Source organism: Falco rusticolus, chromosome 13, assembly GCF_015220075.1.
Source record: "Falco rusticolus isolate bFalRus1 chromosome 13, bFalRus1.pri, whole genome shotgun sequence".
NCBI lineage: Eukaryota > Metazoa > Chordata > Aves > Falconiformes > Falconidae > Falco > Falco rusticolus.
The window spans coordinates 474,992-490,612 of NC_051199.1; the positions used below are offsets into that span (position 1 = coordinate 474,992).

At 54.9% G+C, this 15,621-nt stretch overlaps 2 protein-coding genes across 3 annotated transcripts in view; one reads left to right on the top strand and one right to left on the bottom strand.

Moving 5' to 3' along the window:
* The window catches only part of LOC119156991 (LIM homeobox transcription factor 1-alpha-like), a 24,720-nt gene continuing 9,099 nt past the window's right edge, over positions 1-15,621 (top strand). For both annotated transcript variants that reach the window (XM_037407476.1, XM_037407475.1), the window contains exon 1: positions 1-181. In XM_037407476.1, coding sequence (XP_037263373.1) covers positions 9-181 — 173 coding nt within the window. In that variant the 5' untranslated portion in view covers positions 1-8. The remainder of the gene's footprint in view (positions 182-15,621) is intronic.
* The window catches only part of CHCHD5 (coiled-coil-helix-coiled-coil-helix domain containing 5), a 23,425-nt gene continuing 16,919 nt past the window's right edge, over positions 9,116-15,621 (bottom strand). Inside the window, exon 4 of the mRNA XM_037407481.1 lies at positions 9,116-11,407. The gene's annotated coding sequence lies outside the window, so the exon portion shown is untranslated. The remainder of the gene's footprint in view (positions 11,408-15,621) is intronic.

The following is a 15,621-nucleotide window of genomic DNA, read 5'->3' on the forward strand; positions in this document are numbered from 1 at the left end:
ATTCCAAAATGCGGGAGGTTTGCGCTGGCTGCGACACCCCCATCTCTGACCGGTTCCTCCTGCGGGTCAACGAGCGCTCGTGGCACGAGGGCTGCGTGAAATGCACCGTCTGCCTGCAGCCGCTCTCCGGGACCTGCTACTGCCGCAACCGGCAACTCTACTGCAAGCACGACTACGAGAAGTAAGTGTCCTCCACTTGTTCCTGGGTTTGCCATCCCTCTTGGCTCGGTTTTGGCTGTGGTGGAGGCTCGAGGTGTTTCGAGAAGGGTGGGGGGCGGTGGGGCACGGTGGTGGTGGTGGCACATATGTTGGTGAGGTGACCAGGGGCATCACAGTGGCGATGGTGGGTAGGTTGGTGAGGTGACCAGGGGCATCGTGGTGTCACGTAGGTTGGTGAGGTGACCAAGGGCATGGCGGTGGTGGTGTCACGTAGGTTGGTGAGGTGACCAGGGGCATCACGGTGACAGTGGCACGTAGGCTGGTGAGGTGACCAAGGGCATGGCGATGGTGGTGGCATGTAGGTTGGTGAGGTGACCAAGGGCATGGCGGTGTCACGTAGGCTGGTGAGGTGATCAGGGGCGTGGTGGTGGTGTCACGTAGGTTGGTGAGGTGACCAGGGGCATGGTGGTGGCACATAGGCTGGTGAGGTGACCATGGGCACAGCATGTCCCGCATGGGGACAGAAGTGCTTCGCTTCGGTCGCATGTGGTGGCGTGGCCGGGATGAAGAGGATGGAGGGATGAGTTGTCGGCTGGGGAGGAGGGAAGCACCAGCGGTTGGCTCTTGGGATGCTGTTCCAGGAAATAGGGATGTCCAGGGCCACCCAGGAGATGAAAGCGCTTGTCATCCTGGGCCGGCAGATGTACCCCGAGGAGCTTTGCTTGGCAGGGAAGGTCCTGCTCCCTGCTCGTGGGGTGAAGGACAGACCAGACGCGGCCGGGAGCGGGCACGCTGCCCCCGTAGACATGTCCCCATGTCCCCCAACCGTACCTGGGAGCTGCTGGCGAGCTCTGCATGCTTTCGTGGCCGGGGGGGGCGGGGGGGGAGGACACGTCTGTGCCTGTCTTCGCCATGGAAGGGTGGCGGGCTCTGCGCTGCTCGCGATGGCAATCCCGTGTCTTCAGGAGGGTCGGCATCACCAAGTGTTTGGAACAGGATAGAAATGGGATAGAAAGGGATAGGATAGGATAGGATAGGATAGGATAGGATAGGATAGGATGGGATGGGATAGGATAGGATAGGATGGGATGGGATGGGATGGGATGGGATGGGATGGGATGGGGGGGGATGGGGGGGATGGGATGGGATAGGATGGGATAGGATAGGATAGGATAGGATAGGATGGGATGGGATAGGATAGGATAGGATAGGATGGGATGGGATGGGATGGGGGGGGATGGGGGGGGATGGGATGGGATGGGATAGGATGGGATAGGATGGGATAGGATAGGATAGGATAGGATGGGATAGGATAGGATAGGATAGGATAGGATAGGATAGGATAGGATAGGATGGGATGGGGGGGTGGGATGGGATGGGATAGGATGGGATGGGATGGGATGGGATGGGATAGGATAGGATAGGATAGGATAGAATAATATAGAAAAGAACAAAATAAATGGAATAGGATAGAAATAGAAAGAAGAACAAAGAGAAGAGATGAGAAAGGAGAAGAGAAGAGAAAGAGAAGAGAAGAGAAGAGAAGAGAAGAGAAGAGAAGAGAAGAGAAGAGAAGAGAAGAGAAGAGAAGAGAAGAGAAGAGAAAGAGGAGGAAGAGAAGAGAAGAGAACAGAAGAGAAGACAAAAGACAAGGCAAGAGGAGAAGACAAGAGAACAGAAGAGAAGACAAGAGGAGAAGACAAGGCAAGGCAAGAGAAGGCAAGGCAAGAGAAAAGAGTATTTCAGTTGGAAGGGACCTACAAGGATCATCTTGTCCAACTTCATCTGCTGTTGAACACCTTGCTAGGGCATCCAGCAGAAGACCGGGCGGCTGCGCTCCTCCGCTTGTTACAGGACTTTAATTGCTTAGATCGAATGTGGCGTTTGAGTGCTCAGTGAATCCAAACGGAGCTGACCAGAGGGAAGCGGCCCACCAAGCTGGAGGGGCTGGGGGCACTTCGTGAGCGGGAAGCTGGGTTGTGGTGGTGGGGATGGTTTTTTGTTCCAACAAAACCCAAAACAACAACAAAAAACCCTGGAGGGGCTGTAGGACAGCATATCGCTGGGCTGTGTGATTTGATAAAATACAATTATTGCTGCAGGTGACATTCTCCGAAATGTCAGGTTTCTCGATTTATCGTGATAAATTTATCAGCTTTGCCTGCAAAACTCCTGCAGCGCTGGAGATGGGAGAAGTGTCAGCAGCACCTTCGCTGGTGGCGTGGTTGCATCCTGCCCCAGCACTAAGGCAGTGAAGGGTTTTTTTGACTTTAGTGGGTCATAAATGCACTTTTATTGCCAAAGCAGCTCAGGTGCTTCTCTGAGCATTTCTCACGCATTTGGGAGGTGAACAGAGGATGGAAAAATCTCCTCTCTGCCACTGCCTGGCTCTGTAGCCACTGGCAAACCCTGTCGCCCTCACTGGTTGAAAAAGTGGAGCTTTCACCCTTCGCTTTCCTTCCAGCACCGGTGACGTCCTCTCCCGAGGGGCATCGGGCAGCCCAGGGAGCTGGTCTGGGCACCCCCACGTTTTGCAGCAGAGCAGCCACTGGAAATGAGTCTGGGAGGACAGGGAGAGGGGCTTCCCTCTAAGGACAGCCTCATCTCCCCAGTTCTGCCTTCCCTGGTGGCCACCGTGAGCCCCAAGTGGCATTTTTTTTTTTTTTTTTGGGGGGTGGGGGTGTGTGTGACGTGGCACAAGCAGCCCCTTGTTTCCCCTAAGGCTGATCCCTGACAGCTGTGAGCCGGAGCAGTGGGAGCCCATCTGCTGGCCACCCCCTTTCCTTCAGCATCTGAGGAACAAGAGATAAGCTGGAAGAACCTGAAGGGAGTGCAGGATCTGCTTCCTCCGAGCAGGACTTTGAATGAGATGAGCCAGCACCGCAGCCTCCCGTCTGGCTGCACAAGGCAAGTGGCATCGCTCCATGGAGCCGGGGGCAGGGGCGAGCATGCTGGAGGTTATCTCTCGGCACGGAGAACTTTGATCATGGCTGGAAACACCAGAGCTGCTTCCCACACCGGCTGTGGCTCTGTCCACCTTGCAGCGGGAGGGCATTGGCTCCAAGCAGGGGATTGCTCCAAGGCAGGGGATTGGCTCCAAGGCAGGGGGATGGGCTCCAAGGCAAGGAGGATGGCTCCCCGGCAGTGAGATGGCTCCAAGGGAAGGAGATGGCTTCAAGGAAGGGAGAGATGGCTCCAAGGAAGGGAGTGGCTCCAAAGGAAGGAGATGGCTCCGAAGGACAGGGATGGGCTCCAAGGAAGGGAGATGGGCGCCAAGGAAGGAGATGGCTTCCAAGAAGGAGCATGGCTCCAAGTGAAAGGAGAATGGCTCAAAGGCAGTGGAGTATGGCTCCAAGGAAGGGGATGGCTCCAAGCAGGGGAGGGCTCCAAGGAAGGAGATGGCTCAAGGCAGGAGATGGCTCCAAGGCAGGGATGGCTCCAAGGCAGGGGAGGGCTCCTAGGAAGGAGATGGCTCCAAGGAAGGAGATGGCTCCAAGGCAGGGGATGGCTCCAAGGAAGGGGATGGCTCCAAGGAAGGAGATGGCTCCAAGGAAGGAGATGGCTCCAAGGAAGGAGATGGCTCCAAGGCAGGGGATGGCTCCAAGGAAGGAGATGGCTCCAGGAAGGAGATGGCTCCTAGGAAAGGAGATGGCTCCAGGCAGGGAGATGGCTCCAAGGCAGGGGATGGCTCCAAGGAAGGAGATGGCTCCAAGGCAGGGATGCTCCAAGGCAGGGGATGGCTCCAAGGAAGGAGATGGCTCCAAGGCAGGGGATGGCTCCAAGGCAGGGGATGGCTCCAAGGAAGGAGATGGCTCCAAGGAAGGAGATGGCTCCAAGGCAGGGGATGGCTCCAAGGAAGGGGATGGCTCCAAGGAAGGAGATGGCTCCAAGGCAGGGGATGGCTCCAAGGAAGGGGATGGCTCCAAGGAAGGGGATGGCTCCAAGGAAGGAGATGGCTCCAAGGCAGGAGATGGCTCCAAGGAAGGGGATGGCTCCAAGGCAGGGGATGGCTCCAAGGCAGGAGATGGCTCCAAGGAAGGGGATGGCTCCAAGGCAGGGGATGGCTCCAAGGAAGGAGATGGCTCCAAGGCAGGAGATGGCTCCAAGGAAGGAGATGGCTCCAAGGAAGGAGATGGCTCCAAGGCAGGGGATGGCTCCTAGGAAGGAGATGGCTCCAAGGCAGGGGATGGCTCCAAGGAAGGAGATGGCTCCAAGGAAGGAGATGGCTCCAAGGAAGGAGATGGCTCCAAGGCAGGGGATGGCTCCTAGGAAGGAGATGGCTCCAAGGCAGGAGATGGCTCCAAGGAAGGAGATGGCTCCTAGGAAGGAGATGGCTCCAAGGCAGGAGATGGCTCCAAGGCAGGGGATGGCTCCAAGGCAGGAGATGGCTCCAAGGCAGGGGATGGCTCCAAGGAAGGGGATGGCTCCAAGGCAGGAGATGGCTCCAAGGCAGGGGATGGCTCCAAGGAAGGGGATGGCTCCAAGGCAGGAGATGGCTCCAAGGCAGGGGTTGGCTCCAAGGAAGGGGATGGCTCCTAGGAAGGGGATGGCTCCAAGGCTGCTGCCTTTCCTTCTGCCTCTGGTGAGGGACCTAAATAACTACAATGATGCTCTGGCAAACTCCAGATCCATTGGGAAACGCTGTGAGCTTCTCCCCGCCTGGGACAGGGAGCCCCTCGGAGCTCGGCAGCTCCCCGACGTCACTGCTGGTCGCCACAGATGCTGGCGATTCCAGTAATGCCATGGCACCGAAGGGCTGGGCTGGGCTCTGTCAGTGGCTGGTGCTGAGGTGATGCTTCCTTGCTTCATCCCATGCCACACAAACCACTTCCACGCGCTCCCTCCCCGCTCGTCTCTCCCGTGTCAAACCTTCCACTGAAATATTAGTGGAGGGACAACGCTGCTTCCTGGAAAACCCATGTGGAAAAGGAAGTTGTGACCTTCTGCAGCCGGTGCTGCTGGGAAGAGCTGGTGAGGGAACAAAGAGGCATCTGAGGATGATGCTGGGAAGAGGCTCCACCGATTTCCAGAAGTTTGGCAGCATCCTCTCAAGACTCCACGCTGCAATCTTATCTGCCCTGCGCTTGGTAAAAAAGAGCCACTGATGCAAGCGCTTGGCAGCGATGGGGATGGAAATAAAAATACCATGGCTTGCCTGTTTCTTCAGGGTGGCTGGGAGAGGCAGGGGCACGGAGCTGGGAAGGCACTGGGAAGCTGGGAAGGTGCTGGGAAGGTGCTGGGAAGGCACTGGGAAGCTGGAAAGCCACTGCTTGGCGTGGCAGGGAAGGGCTGAGCACTGTGGCACCCACATCCTGGCGAAGGGTGAGGGTCCCTGGGTGCTTTGAAGCAGAGGAGTTGGACCCCTGAAGGGTCTTGGCTTGGGCTGCTGTGCGGGTAGGCAGGAGCCAGGCACTGGGTGGGGGATGGGGGTGGTTTGACCGCTGTGGTTAAGAGTAACCAGCTCAAAACATCTTTGCAAAGAGATGTGAGAAGCATCGTCTCCTCCTCCGGGCGGGCGCGTGCCTGACCCGAGGCCAGTGACGGCATTTCCACGTGGAGAGACCTCAGCCTCCAACGCTGCTTTTTTGGCCGTCGTGTTGGGGTCACTCTGGTTTTCCCAGCAGCTGCAGGGCTGCAGCCCCCCGGCACGCTCTGTTCCATCCCCCTTCTGTGCCCCGAAGCATCTCACCGCCCTTCCAAAACCACCCCCTTGAGGGTCTCCAGCTCCTGAACCCCTTTTGGAAGCTAGTGCTTCGGGCGCTTTCGAAGGCTCAGCACCTTTGTGCCTTCACCATGGGAATTTCCAGGGAGGCAAAGTCTCAGTCCTCCCGCTTGGAAATCTTATCCCCCGGAGTATTTATGCTTGGCCTTGACTTCCCAAAGTTCCTGGATTTGGCCGAGGATGAATCCCAAGCTGCAGAATCCCGTGTCGCCCTGGGCTGCGGCGTGGTGACCCGGCGGGGAGACCCATCTGGCATTTATTCCTTCTCATGTGAAACTGCGCAATAAAGAGGAAAATGCTTTAATGGAGAGATAAGCCAGCAGCTGCAGCTGAACGTGGGGGAAGGAACGGGCTGTTGGGCTGGAGATGAAATGTTAAGCCCGAAGATGGATGTTGTTCTGCCGTCCCTGTCCTATAAAACCACCATCTGAAGGGTTTTGTGAAATTCTCCTCTTCCCCTCTTGCCGGGGGCCCAGCCAGCTCTCCTGCGCTTTGCTCAGGCACCTGCCCTGTAAATCCAGCTCCGGGCAGCTTGTGGCAATGCAACGGCTCGGGGGAAAAAAAAAAAAAGGGGGGGAGGGAGAAAAGGGGTGGGGGGTGGGGGGGAAGGAAGGAAGGAAAAATCCTCCTGAGCAATGATAGAGTGGCTGTAACGGCCGGGTGCGGGGCGCCTTGTTTACTTTGAAGTTTGTTTTGTGGAATGACAGGCGATGTGGGGGCTGCCGGGGGAGCTGTCAGGAGGGATCTGAACCGCAGCCTCGCGCTGGCAGCCTTCCCCCACTCCTCCGCGCTCTCCTCTTGCCCATGTGGAGCTGATTTGCTCGTCCTCTCGGTCGAGATACGGGGTGAACTTGGCTCGAACCTGACTTGCAGCTTCTCCATTGCCGAGCGTTTTGCCGGCACGTGACCGGCACAGCTGAGCACGGACCGAGTCCTCCGAGCACCCTCACAGTCCCCTGCTCCTTACCTGCATCGCTTTGGCTTCTCCATCTGCTTGTAGGATGGAGGCCAGAAGGTTGAGGAGGGGTCTGAGCATCGCATCCCAGCCGTGGGCTCTGCCTGCATCCCTTCGAGCATCCTCTCAGAGCTGTTCTCATCCTTGCTGGGCGAGCTGGGCAGAACCCAGCCCTGCACTTCAACTTGAGATAATGTTGCCAAGCCACGAGTGGGGTTGAAAGCCCACGCAAAGTTTGGGGTGGCCAAGGTTTGGGGGGGGCAAAGTTTGGGGGGATCCTGCTGAACCCAGAGCAGCTCATTTGCCTTTTGAAACCCGCCGTAGATAACCTCCGCTGCTCCGGCATGTGGAGCAGGGATGCTCAGAGAGCAGAGGTAGGAAACACGGACCCCCGAGACCAGACTCTTTGGTGCACGGTGGCCAAATGGCCGTTTCGGTAGCCTGGAGTGACATCCAGCATCATCCTGTGGAGACCTTGGACCATTCTGGGCAATTTTAGGGGTTGTGCAGGTTAGGAAAAGCCCAGCGAAGAGGCGAGTGATGCGATACAAATGGAGTTGCTGGAAAATGGGAACTAGCTGGCTTTTCTCATCAGGTGGAGTAAGGTGGGGGCACAGGCGATGGCTGGGACGTGGAGGGGACCGAGTTTTGTGCATCCCCAGGAGCAGCGTGGTGCAGCCCAGGAGGAGCTAGCAGCCCTGCTCCTCCCTGCCCAAGGGAGCGACACCCTCCCTGCCCAAATATTGGGGACTGACCCAGAGCGAGCCCCTTGGCAACTCTTCTGAGCAAGCTGGTTAATGTTTAAACCCATGGGGGAGGGCTCCTCTCCCAGCAAAGATCTCCTGGGTTGCAGAAGCCGGGATGGGAGGTGGTCAAGAGCGAGCCCAGGCGCTGTGTGCAAACCCCATTGCATTCCAGGAGCAGGAGTCAGACCCTAGAAATGATGAAATTGGTGTTGAAACCAGAAGAATTTGTGGTTTGGTGTTTTTTTTTTCTTCTCGTGGTGGGATTTTTTGGGCTTTTAAGTAAAAAAGCTTCTCCCTCCCCTTTGCTGCATTCGGGACATTGGGTTATAGGCAGCTCAGAAATTATCGGAGTGCTTCCCCAGTATGAGGGCTTTAAAAAATGGTGCTTGAGATGTATTTATAACCTGAAAAAGAGGGACTCGAGGACAAAACGTGATGGATTGCAAGAGCTGAGGATAGCTGCTGCTCTTACAAAGGCGCTTCTGGTTGCCTGTCCCACCTGGCTTTACCAAGCGCCGCTGCTCCTGCCTCTGCTGGGCATCCCAGTCCTGATGCTCCGGAGCAGGCAGGATCCGTCCCTCCTGCTCCACTACAGGCAGCTTCTCTGTCTGCTGAGCAATGGGGTGCCCCCCCCCGAGTCATGTCTTCTCCTGGCCCCCCCGCTCCATCAGGCTGGAGAGAGGTAATGAAAAGTGGCGGCGCTCTGGAAAGGGAGCAAATAAATGAGATAATGAGCCCCCTTGACGAGGCAGTGATGAATGGAGCCCGCGTGCCCGCCGAGCAGACCCTGCGGGGACCTCCACCAGTAACAAGAGGGGAAATGAGGGAATGGAGGAAGGAAAGAGCTGGCAACTCCTTCCAGCTCCTCCGGGCTGGGTGATGGGACTGAGTCCGGGCACCCTTGGGTGGCACCTTTCACAGGGCGAGGGGTGCTTGGCGCTGGCCCTGCGAGGAGCATCTGCAGCTGTTGGTAGACGCTTCGCTCCTCCAAACTGGGGAGGTTGGTCCACCAGTGAGGACCAGGCAGGACCTCAGTCGTGCAAAAAGTGGGAAGCTTGAAGCTGGGGAAGGAGCCCGGGGTCCTTTTGGGATGGTCCTTTTGGTGTGTTTGCAGCTCCGCATCTCCCTGGACGGGGTGGGATGCTGCCGGGGAGCGGGACCAGTTCCCCCCAGCTTCAGTGACCAACCCCATCCCACAGATGGGGATCCTGCAGGATCCCTCCTGCCTTTTTCCCCATCCCAAGGATCTCCTCCTTCCTTGTCGGGCGGGTGGTTGAGCCCTGTCTCCCACTGAGAGCGAAGCCCGGCTGATGATTAATGATGTTAATTACACAAAGCTATTCCTACCCCAGTTCTCACTGTTCCCTTGCATTGGTTTGTTCACAGGGCCCAGGAAATTAAACACTAACTCTATAATCACTGCAAAATGAAAGAAATATGCAGATGCGCCTTGAGCGTGATTAAGAAACCAGCCACCACGTGCTGTCTGTTCCCCATTGCCGTTGGATTCTTTTTCCAATGGAGGGGGGGAAATACGTGGGGAAGGAAGAACTTTTATTTTTTATGGGTGGCACATTATTTTTCTAGTGTAATTAAATGTAATTTACTTGGATAGATAGTCTTTTTCTCTTTTGGGCTGGTTTTTTTTTTTTCCTTCCGTGTTTCGTGTCCCATGGCCTCGAGTCTCTCCTGGATCCCGCAGCACCAACTTTCATGCTACTCCTGGGCAGAGTTTTTGTAACCATCCAGCATCCAGAGCCCTGTGAGCATCTCATTCCAGCTGTGCCTGCCTGGAAAAAAAGAATTGGCTTTCTCTTCTGATGAGGGAAAGGAAAAATATGCAGGTATCAGAGTCCACAACCATAATTTGAGGGACTGTCCCCCCCCCACGCCAGAGCACACAGATACACCTTGGCAATCGGGTGGGTGCCAAGGGTTTATCCAATTTATATTTATCCAACTCGGGATTTCCAGGGAAAGAGGTTTCTGATCCCTTCCAGACTTTATGGGCACAACACAGCTACCGAGGATGCTGCCACCTGGCACCTGGGCTGGGGGAGGTGGATATGGTCCAGCGGGCAAGCAGCCTCCGGGAAGCGCAGGGATGGAGAGCCTGCTCTGCGGGGCTTTGCTAATTAGCGTGGCGCTGACAGACGGGCTACAGCTTTTACCTTGCCATCGGGGAGCTGGCAGAGCCCCCCCCGGCTTGCTCTAGGGCTGGCCACAGTTCGCTGGGCTGGGGAAGGGGTAGGTTTGCTCGGCGGTGGGGTAAGGCTGAGGGTTCGCTGTGCGCTGCCGGTGTTGCCCCAAGACAAACCGGGTTTAGAGCCAGCACAGCCCCAGTTGGGCTGGCAGGTTCCTGCCCCGGTGTCTGGGTGAGGAGTGGGGGTTGCTGAAGGCTGGGCCAGCGGGCACGGAGCAGGGTCAGAGCTCAGGGTGACGATGCTACTGGCATCCCAGCATCTCGGATGCTATTCGCATCCCGGCACCTCCGTTCCCCTGGCGGTGCCTGGAGCATCTCTCCTCCCGCTGCAGCGGGGTCTGGATGTTACCTGCACGCACCGAGCGCTGCAGCTTGTTTGCAGGGATGCCGACACGCCACCCCATCGACTTTCCCAGCGCCAGAGCTCCTCAAGCAGCGTGCCGGGAAGGGCTCTGATGGTTTCGAAGGCTCCGAAGGGTGGGAGGCTGGAACGTGCTCCCACTTCTGGATGCAGCATCCCTCTCAGTCCAGAACCAGGGACCACCAGAGGGCAGGCGTGAAGGCAAAGGTGCCAGAAATAAACTCCTGGAGCCAGTTTCCAGGCTTCCAGCCGTGCCAGGGCTGTGGCACTGGGAGCAGCAGGCAGGCGGGCAGGAGCTGTTGCCCTGCAGCACGAGCATCCCGACGGGGAGCCCTGAACTGTTACTGCTTTAAGAAAAACACTTTTCTCCCAGACTAGGAGATGCCTGGAGCGTGGCCGGGGAGCCCAGAGCCTGTTCTTCTCTCTTTCCATCCGCAGTGGTTTAGGAAGGGTCCAGCAGAAGGGGTTTCCAGGCACTTGGTCTCGGCAAAGGGTTTGCACCAAAGTGGAAAGCCCACGGCTGGCGCGACTGATGGCAAGGATTTAAGGGAAAGTGATTTATGAAGCACAGAGGTGCTGCTGTCCCCCTGTTAGCACATCGCCTTTATTACCAAACGTGTCTAACACTGCAAGTGCAGCACTCGTCATCTATCACCCCGTTTCCTCGTCCTCCACCTCCTTCTTTGAGAAGTTTGCGTGAAACCAGACGCTAAAGAAACAAGGGCGAGAGGTGGCAACGCTGAACAAGCGTGGCTGGTGCCCCACAGAACCCTAAAAGTCAGGGTTAAGTCTTTCTCCCATCTTTCTCCCCAGGTATTTTCCTACCTCCTGCTTCCCAATCCTCTCCCCCTCTTTCCCTCCGCTGTTCCTGCTCACTGCTCATCTCCAGAGCTCTAGTAGCTCCGTGACTCCCGCGTTGCTAACACGCCGCTGGAGAATGTGGCCTCTTCTCTCCTAGCTGTTGCACAAATTGAATTATAAACCAGATCCATAATCTGCTTCCAGCTTTCATTTCCACCCCCCCTTAATGCAATTAAGCTTAAATGTGGTTAATTATAGTTTATCCTAACTATCTCGGTGGCAGCTTCACACATCTTTGACTGCTCACAGAGTTTATTTCCATTATCAGGGTCTTGCCGATGCGGTAATATCGGAGCTGGTCAGCCTGGCATGGGGAAGCAGCATCCCAAAACCCTTTCCCAATTCCTGGCTGTGGTTTTGCTGGTGCCAGGAGAAAGATGAAGCTAAAAAGCAGCTTGACCTGTTAAAAAAAAAAAAATATGCAGAAGTTTAATTAACAATATGCTTTTAAATGGGTGACGTTCATTCCAAAAAGCGGCGTCATTCCCTTGCAGTGCCAGGGTAGATTTTGGGGCACGGTTTAAGTGCTTTCCACGCTGTGGTTTGTGACCTGTTCCCTGAGGCTTTGGCTTGGTTGGGTTTTTTTTATTTTTCCCTTCTTCTCACAACTTTTCCCTTCCCTTCTCTTTATTCCTACCCCCTCCATCCCAAGTCAGGCTGGTCTGTACGTGGAGACCTCCCAGTGAAGTCAGCTGGTTTCTTGATTTACACCGGTGGGTTCCCATTGACAGCTTAAAGCTTTCACTGCTTAAAAAATCTCTTTAGATTTCTTAAAATCTGGATTATATTGGACTGGTACGTTGGTCAGGAGCATCTATGCAGAGGGATCGCAAAGCTGACAGTGTTAGCTTGGCGTGCTCTCTGTAGTAGATCACTCGCTAAGGCAACTTTAAATCCAAGTTGTTTTCTGGAGGTTGCTCCTGGTGTACCTCTCTCAATCCTTAATGCAGGTTTATTTTTATTTTTATTTTTATTTTTATTTTTATTTTTTGCTGAAATATTGCCCTGGTCATCTCTTGGACCACGGCTCTTTTGCCCGAGCATTTTAATACTTTCTAAAATGAGCCCTGCTTAAAAGGAGGGTTTATTTTGAACCCTTGCAGTGAGGATGCTCTGTTATTCCTAAATCACAACAGGAACGGTGGGGATATGCCCAGAACTTCCCAAAAAATCTAGCAGGGCACAGACAGGGACAACATTTTTTAATGGCCAAGTGCCAACCTCCAGCTCATCACTGGCCCAACTCAGCTCCAGGGGGTACCAGAGGCGTTTTGCCAGGAAAGTCGGCTCCGGTCACCAGGTTAGGACGGGCTGGAGCTAAATGTCATTCCTGGAGGCAGGAGCAGCCCTGGCCAGGCACGGTGCCCCGTGCCCCCGCACGCCCCCTCCCTCCTTTCCAACAGCGAGAAGAGGGCGAGAGCGCGGTGTTTAATTTAAATCGCATCTCCCAAGCTTGTTCTTTTCTCAATCAATATTGCTTTTTACATCATATCTAATCTCTTTCTCCACCCCGCCCCCCCTTCCCAAAGTAAAATTTAATTAAATAATTCTAATGAATGTTTAATGATGTTCTTTTGTCATTATTAAATCTGTAATAAAAGTGTCTGCAGCCCTCCTACCTCCCCCCATCAATACCCCCACCGCCAGCCCTCCCTCTCCCGTGCACACACTGTCCTGCTGTCTCTCTTTCCCCCCTGCCTTCCCCCCTCTCGCTGTGACAACGCCGGCATTCAGACCTGAAAACAGGAAATGAGAAAAGGAGAAACAGGATATTGAGTTTGGATACTATCAGGATGGGTAATATCACCCCTAGCTACTAAGCGAAGGAAGCCTTCTCCTGCCAGGCATACTAATGGAGATGTGGAGGCTTCCCGGAGCCGCGCAATAAGGCAGGGCAAAATCAATATGAATTGAGAACTCCCAACTTGAAACCTGTGGACCTGGAGCGAGTTCTTGGTTCGCGTCTTGTTGAGCGGAGAGGGTGGAAAAAAAGAGGAGAAAGAAAGGAGCCGACGGTTCCCTTCTCAGGGGGGGAGCGGGAAGGTGCTGTCTCGGTGATACAGAGCCAGAAATTTTGTCTCTTCCCACAGAGGTGGAATCCCCATCCAGGTGCAGTTCCCATTTTTTTTTTTTTTTGAACCAGGGGCTGAAGCTTCCCAAGAGCTTCAGCGTGGAGGAAGAGCCCGCTTGTGAGCGGGGTGGCTTGCCAAGGCATGACACCAGCTCTCTGCACTGGGAAAAGAAAACGATTTCAAAAAGAAGAGGTGGGCAGGTGGGTTGGGGGCAGGACCCACCTCCTCACTCCTGCACTGGCAAGTGGCTTTGCTCCCGACAGCATGCAGAGTATCCTTGAAAAAGCACCAAGCGCAGGACCCCAGGAGAGTTGAGCGGGAAATTGCACGGGTTAAACCCGGAGAAATAGATGCTGCCCCTGCCCAGCGTGTGCCCATCCCCGCTCGGCTCAGGGCTCCCACGATCTGTTGGAAATATTAAAAAAAAAAAAAAAAAAAAAGAAAAGCAAGCATTTAGAATACACTCTCAAAAGAATAAACCCAAAGCTGCAGCCTAGTTCCAGTCCAGCGCAGGTCTGGAGAGATCCAGCGGTTGAATCCCATCTTCCCCCAGCTCCGAGCGAGCCTCGCATGGGATTAGAGCAGAGCAGGAAGATCTTTCCCTCTGCCTGGCAAGGCAAGGGCAATGCCGACGCTGAAACCCCCTCCACCGCATCCCCCCAGCGATGGGGGGGTATTTTCAGCTTAGGGGAGCTCCGGCAGGGCTGGGAGCGCAAGGCAACCAGGCTGTTCGTGCAGTGTTAGCAGCTGGAAGGGAAGGGCAGGAGGGAATGGCTCCAGGTACGCGTACTGCCGCCGTCCCTCCGTTCTGGATGGGTTTGGAAGGAGCCTGCTCGGTTTCTTCCTCGGGAGCGGCGAGGAATACCAGCTCCCATCGAGAGCAACAATACCCAGCGAACACGGTCCTTGCACTGGGTGGCCACGCGGTTCCCATCACTGCAGAAGCCCCTGGCGTGGGGGACAGCGGGATTTGGGAAGGGCTGCAATGCCCCGAGCGGTCCCACTGGGAAAGCAAGCACCAGATGGGTACCAAGACGGGTAAAACTCATTTTTAGGACCCGTTTTCCCTTCCACCGAGCTTTTCAGGGAACGGCGGTGGAGTGGGATGTTTTTTTGGGGGGGTACACGCTCACAAAACCACACAACCCCCTTCTCCCACTGTATTTTCCCACCGTCCTTCCCACCTGACAGAGACACCCCAGCACAACCCCTCCCCGGCAGTACTCAAGGAAAAGCATGTTGGGGGTGTGTGTGTGGGGGGGGGGGGGGGGGAGGAAAAACACCAAAAGAACCCCCAACCCACATTTTTTGTTAGCATTCAGCAGTGATATGACAGACGCCCTATGAATTCTGGGAGATTTTAATAAAGAAGACAGGCCTGTGAAATTTAATAAAAGAGTTCATCAGATTATATGGTGATGGCTCAGTGCCACCGTGCTGGCAGTAATATCCTCGCAGTGGGGGGTTTAACCCCTTGAGGGACAGAGCAGCAGCAGAGTATTAAATCTTTCAGTAGCATTTCACTTGTGTCACTTTAATATTTATGAATCTCTCCGGCTTTGGGAACCTCTTCGGTGTTGTTTTGCTTTTCTGTTTTGCTTGTGGTTTAGGTTTTCGGCGGCGTTAGCGGTTGGCTTTTTTTTTTTTTATTATTTTTCCCAGCGTGTTTTCACCGCTGACAGGAACAGAATCAAGCCCAGGGAGCAGAGCTTGCACCTCTTACCTTGGTGGATGCCAAAGGCATTTACAGGGTCCAGCCAAGCAGGACCACGCTTGCAAGACGCAGGGTTTTTTGGCTACTCTTTAGAACCCAGGGCGATGACACAAAATGCTGCTCACGGTGCTAGATGCAAAACTGCGGGGAGATCTCTTGGCTGCATGCTCCATCCCCAAATCCTGCTCCACACAACCGTGGTGCTGCCCTCATCCTTTCCCAGGGGTATTTCCAGGGGTATCTCCAGGGGTGGGGAGAGAAGGTTGGGTCGTTCACGCTGTGTGGCAGTGAGGATGCAACGGCAGCAGTGTGATGGTGGCTCTTCGACTCTTACCTCATCCCTCTGCCTTTTAGAGAAACATTTAAGCGAGGTGACTAACGCCTGTTATTTTAAATTTGGGTTTTTTTCCACTCCTCGGGGGAGAACTTTGCAGGCAGCAGGCTTTGGTAATCTTTGACTTCTGAAGATTTCTTTTCTGGCGTACAGGTTCACATCAGAGGTTTGCAAAAGTTTGAGTCTCGGCAGTTTCTGACAAGAGGCACAATGACATGATCACAAAGTTCCTTTCTGGCCATAAATCTACCCATGTAACCCCGCAAAGAGTTTTGGAGGCAACGGAGAGCAAAGGTGACTGTTGCCCCCAAATGACTCCTCCTCTTTCCGACCCAAACATTGCTGGGAAAAGTCAGAAATTAAGCAGAAGGAAAATTTCTTTTCCCCCCTGGTGCCGCTCTGTATCGCCGACCCAGGGGAAATGGCTGGTGCAGTCGGGAATGAAAGCGCATATTGTGCCGCCGCAGCCTCCTCGTTTCCCTTGTGTGTTCCCT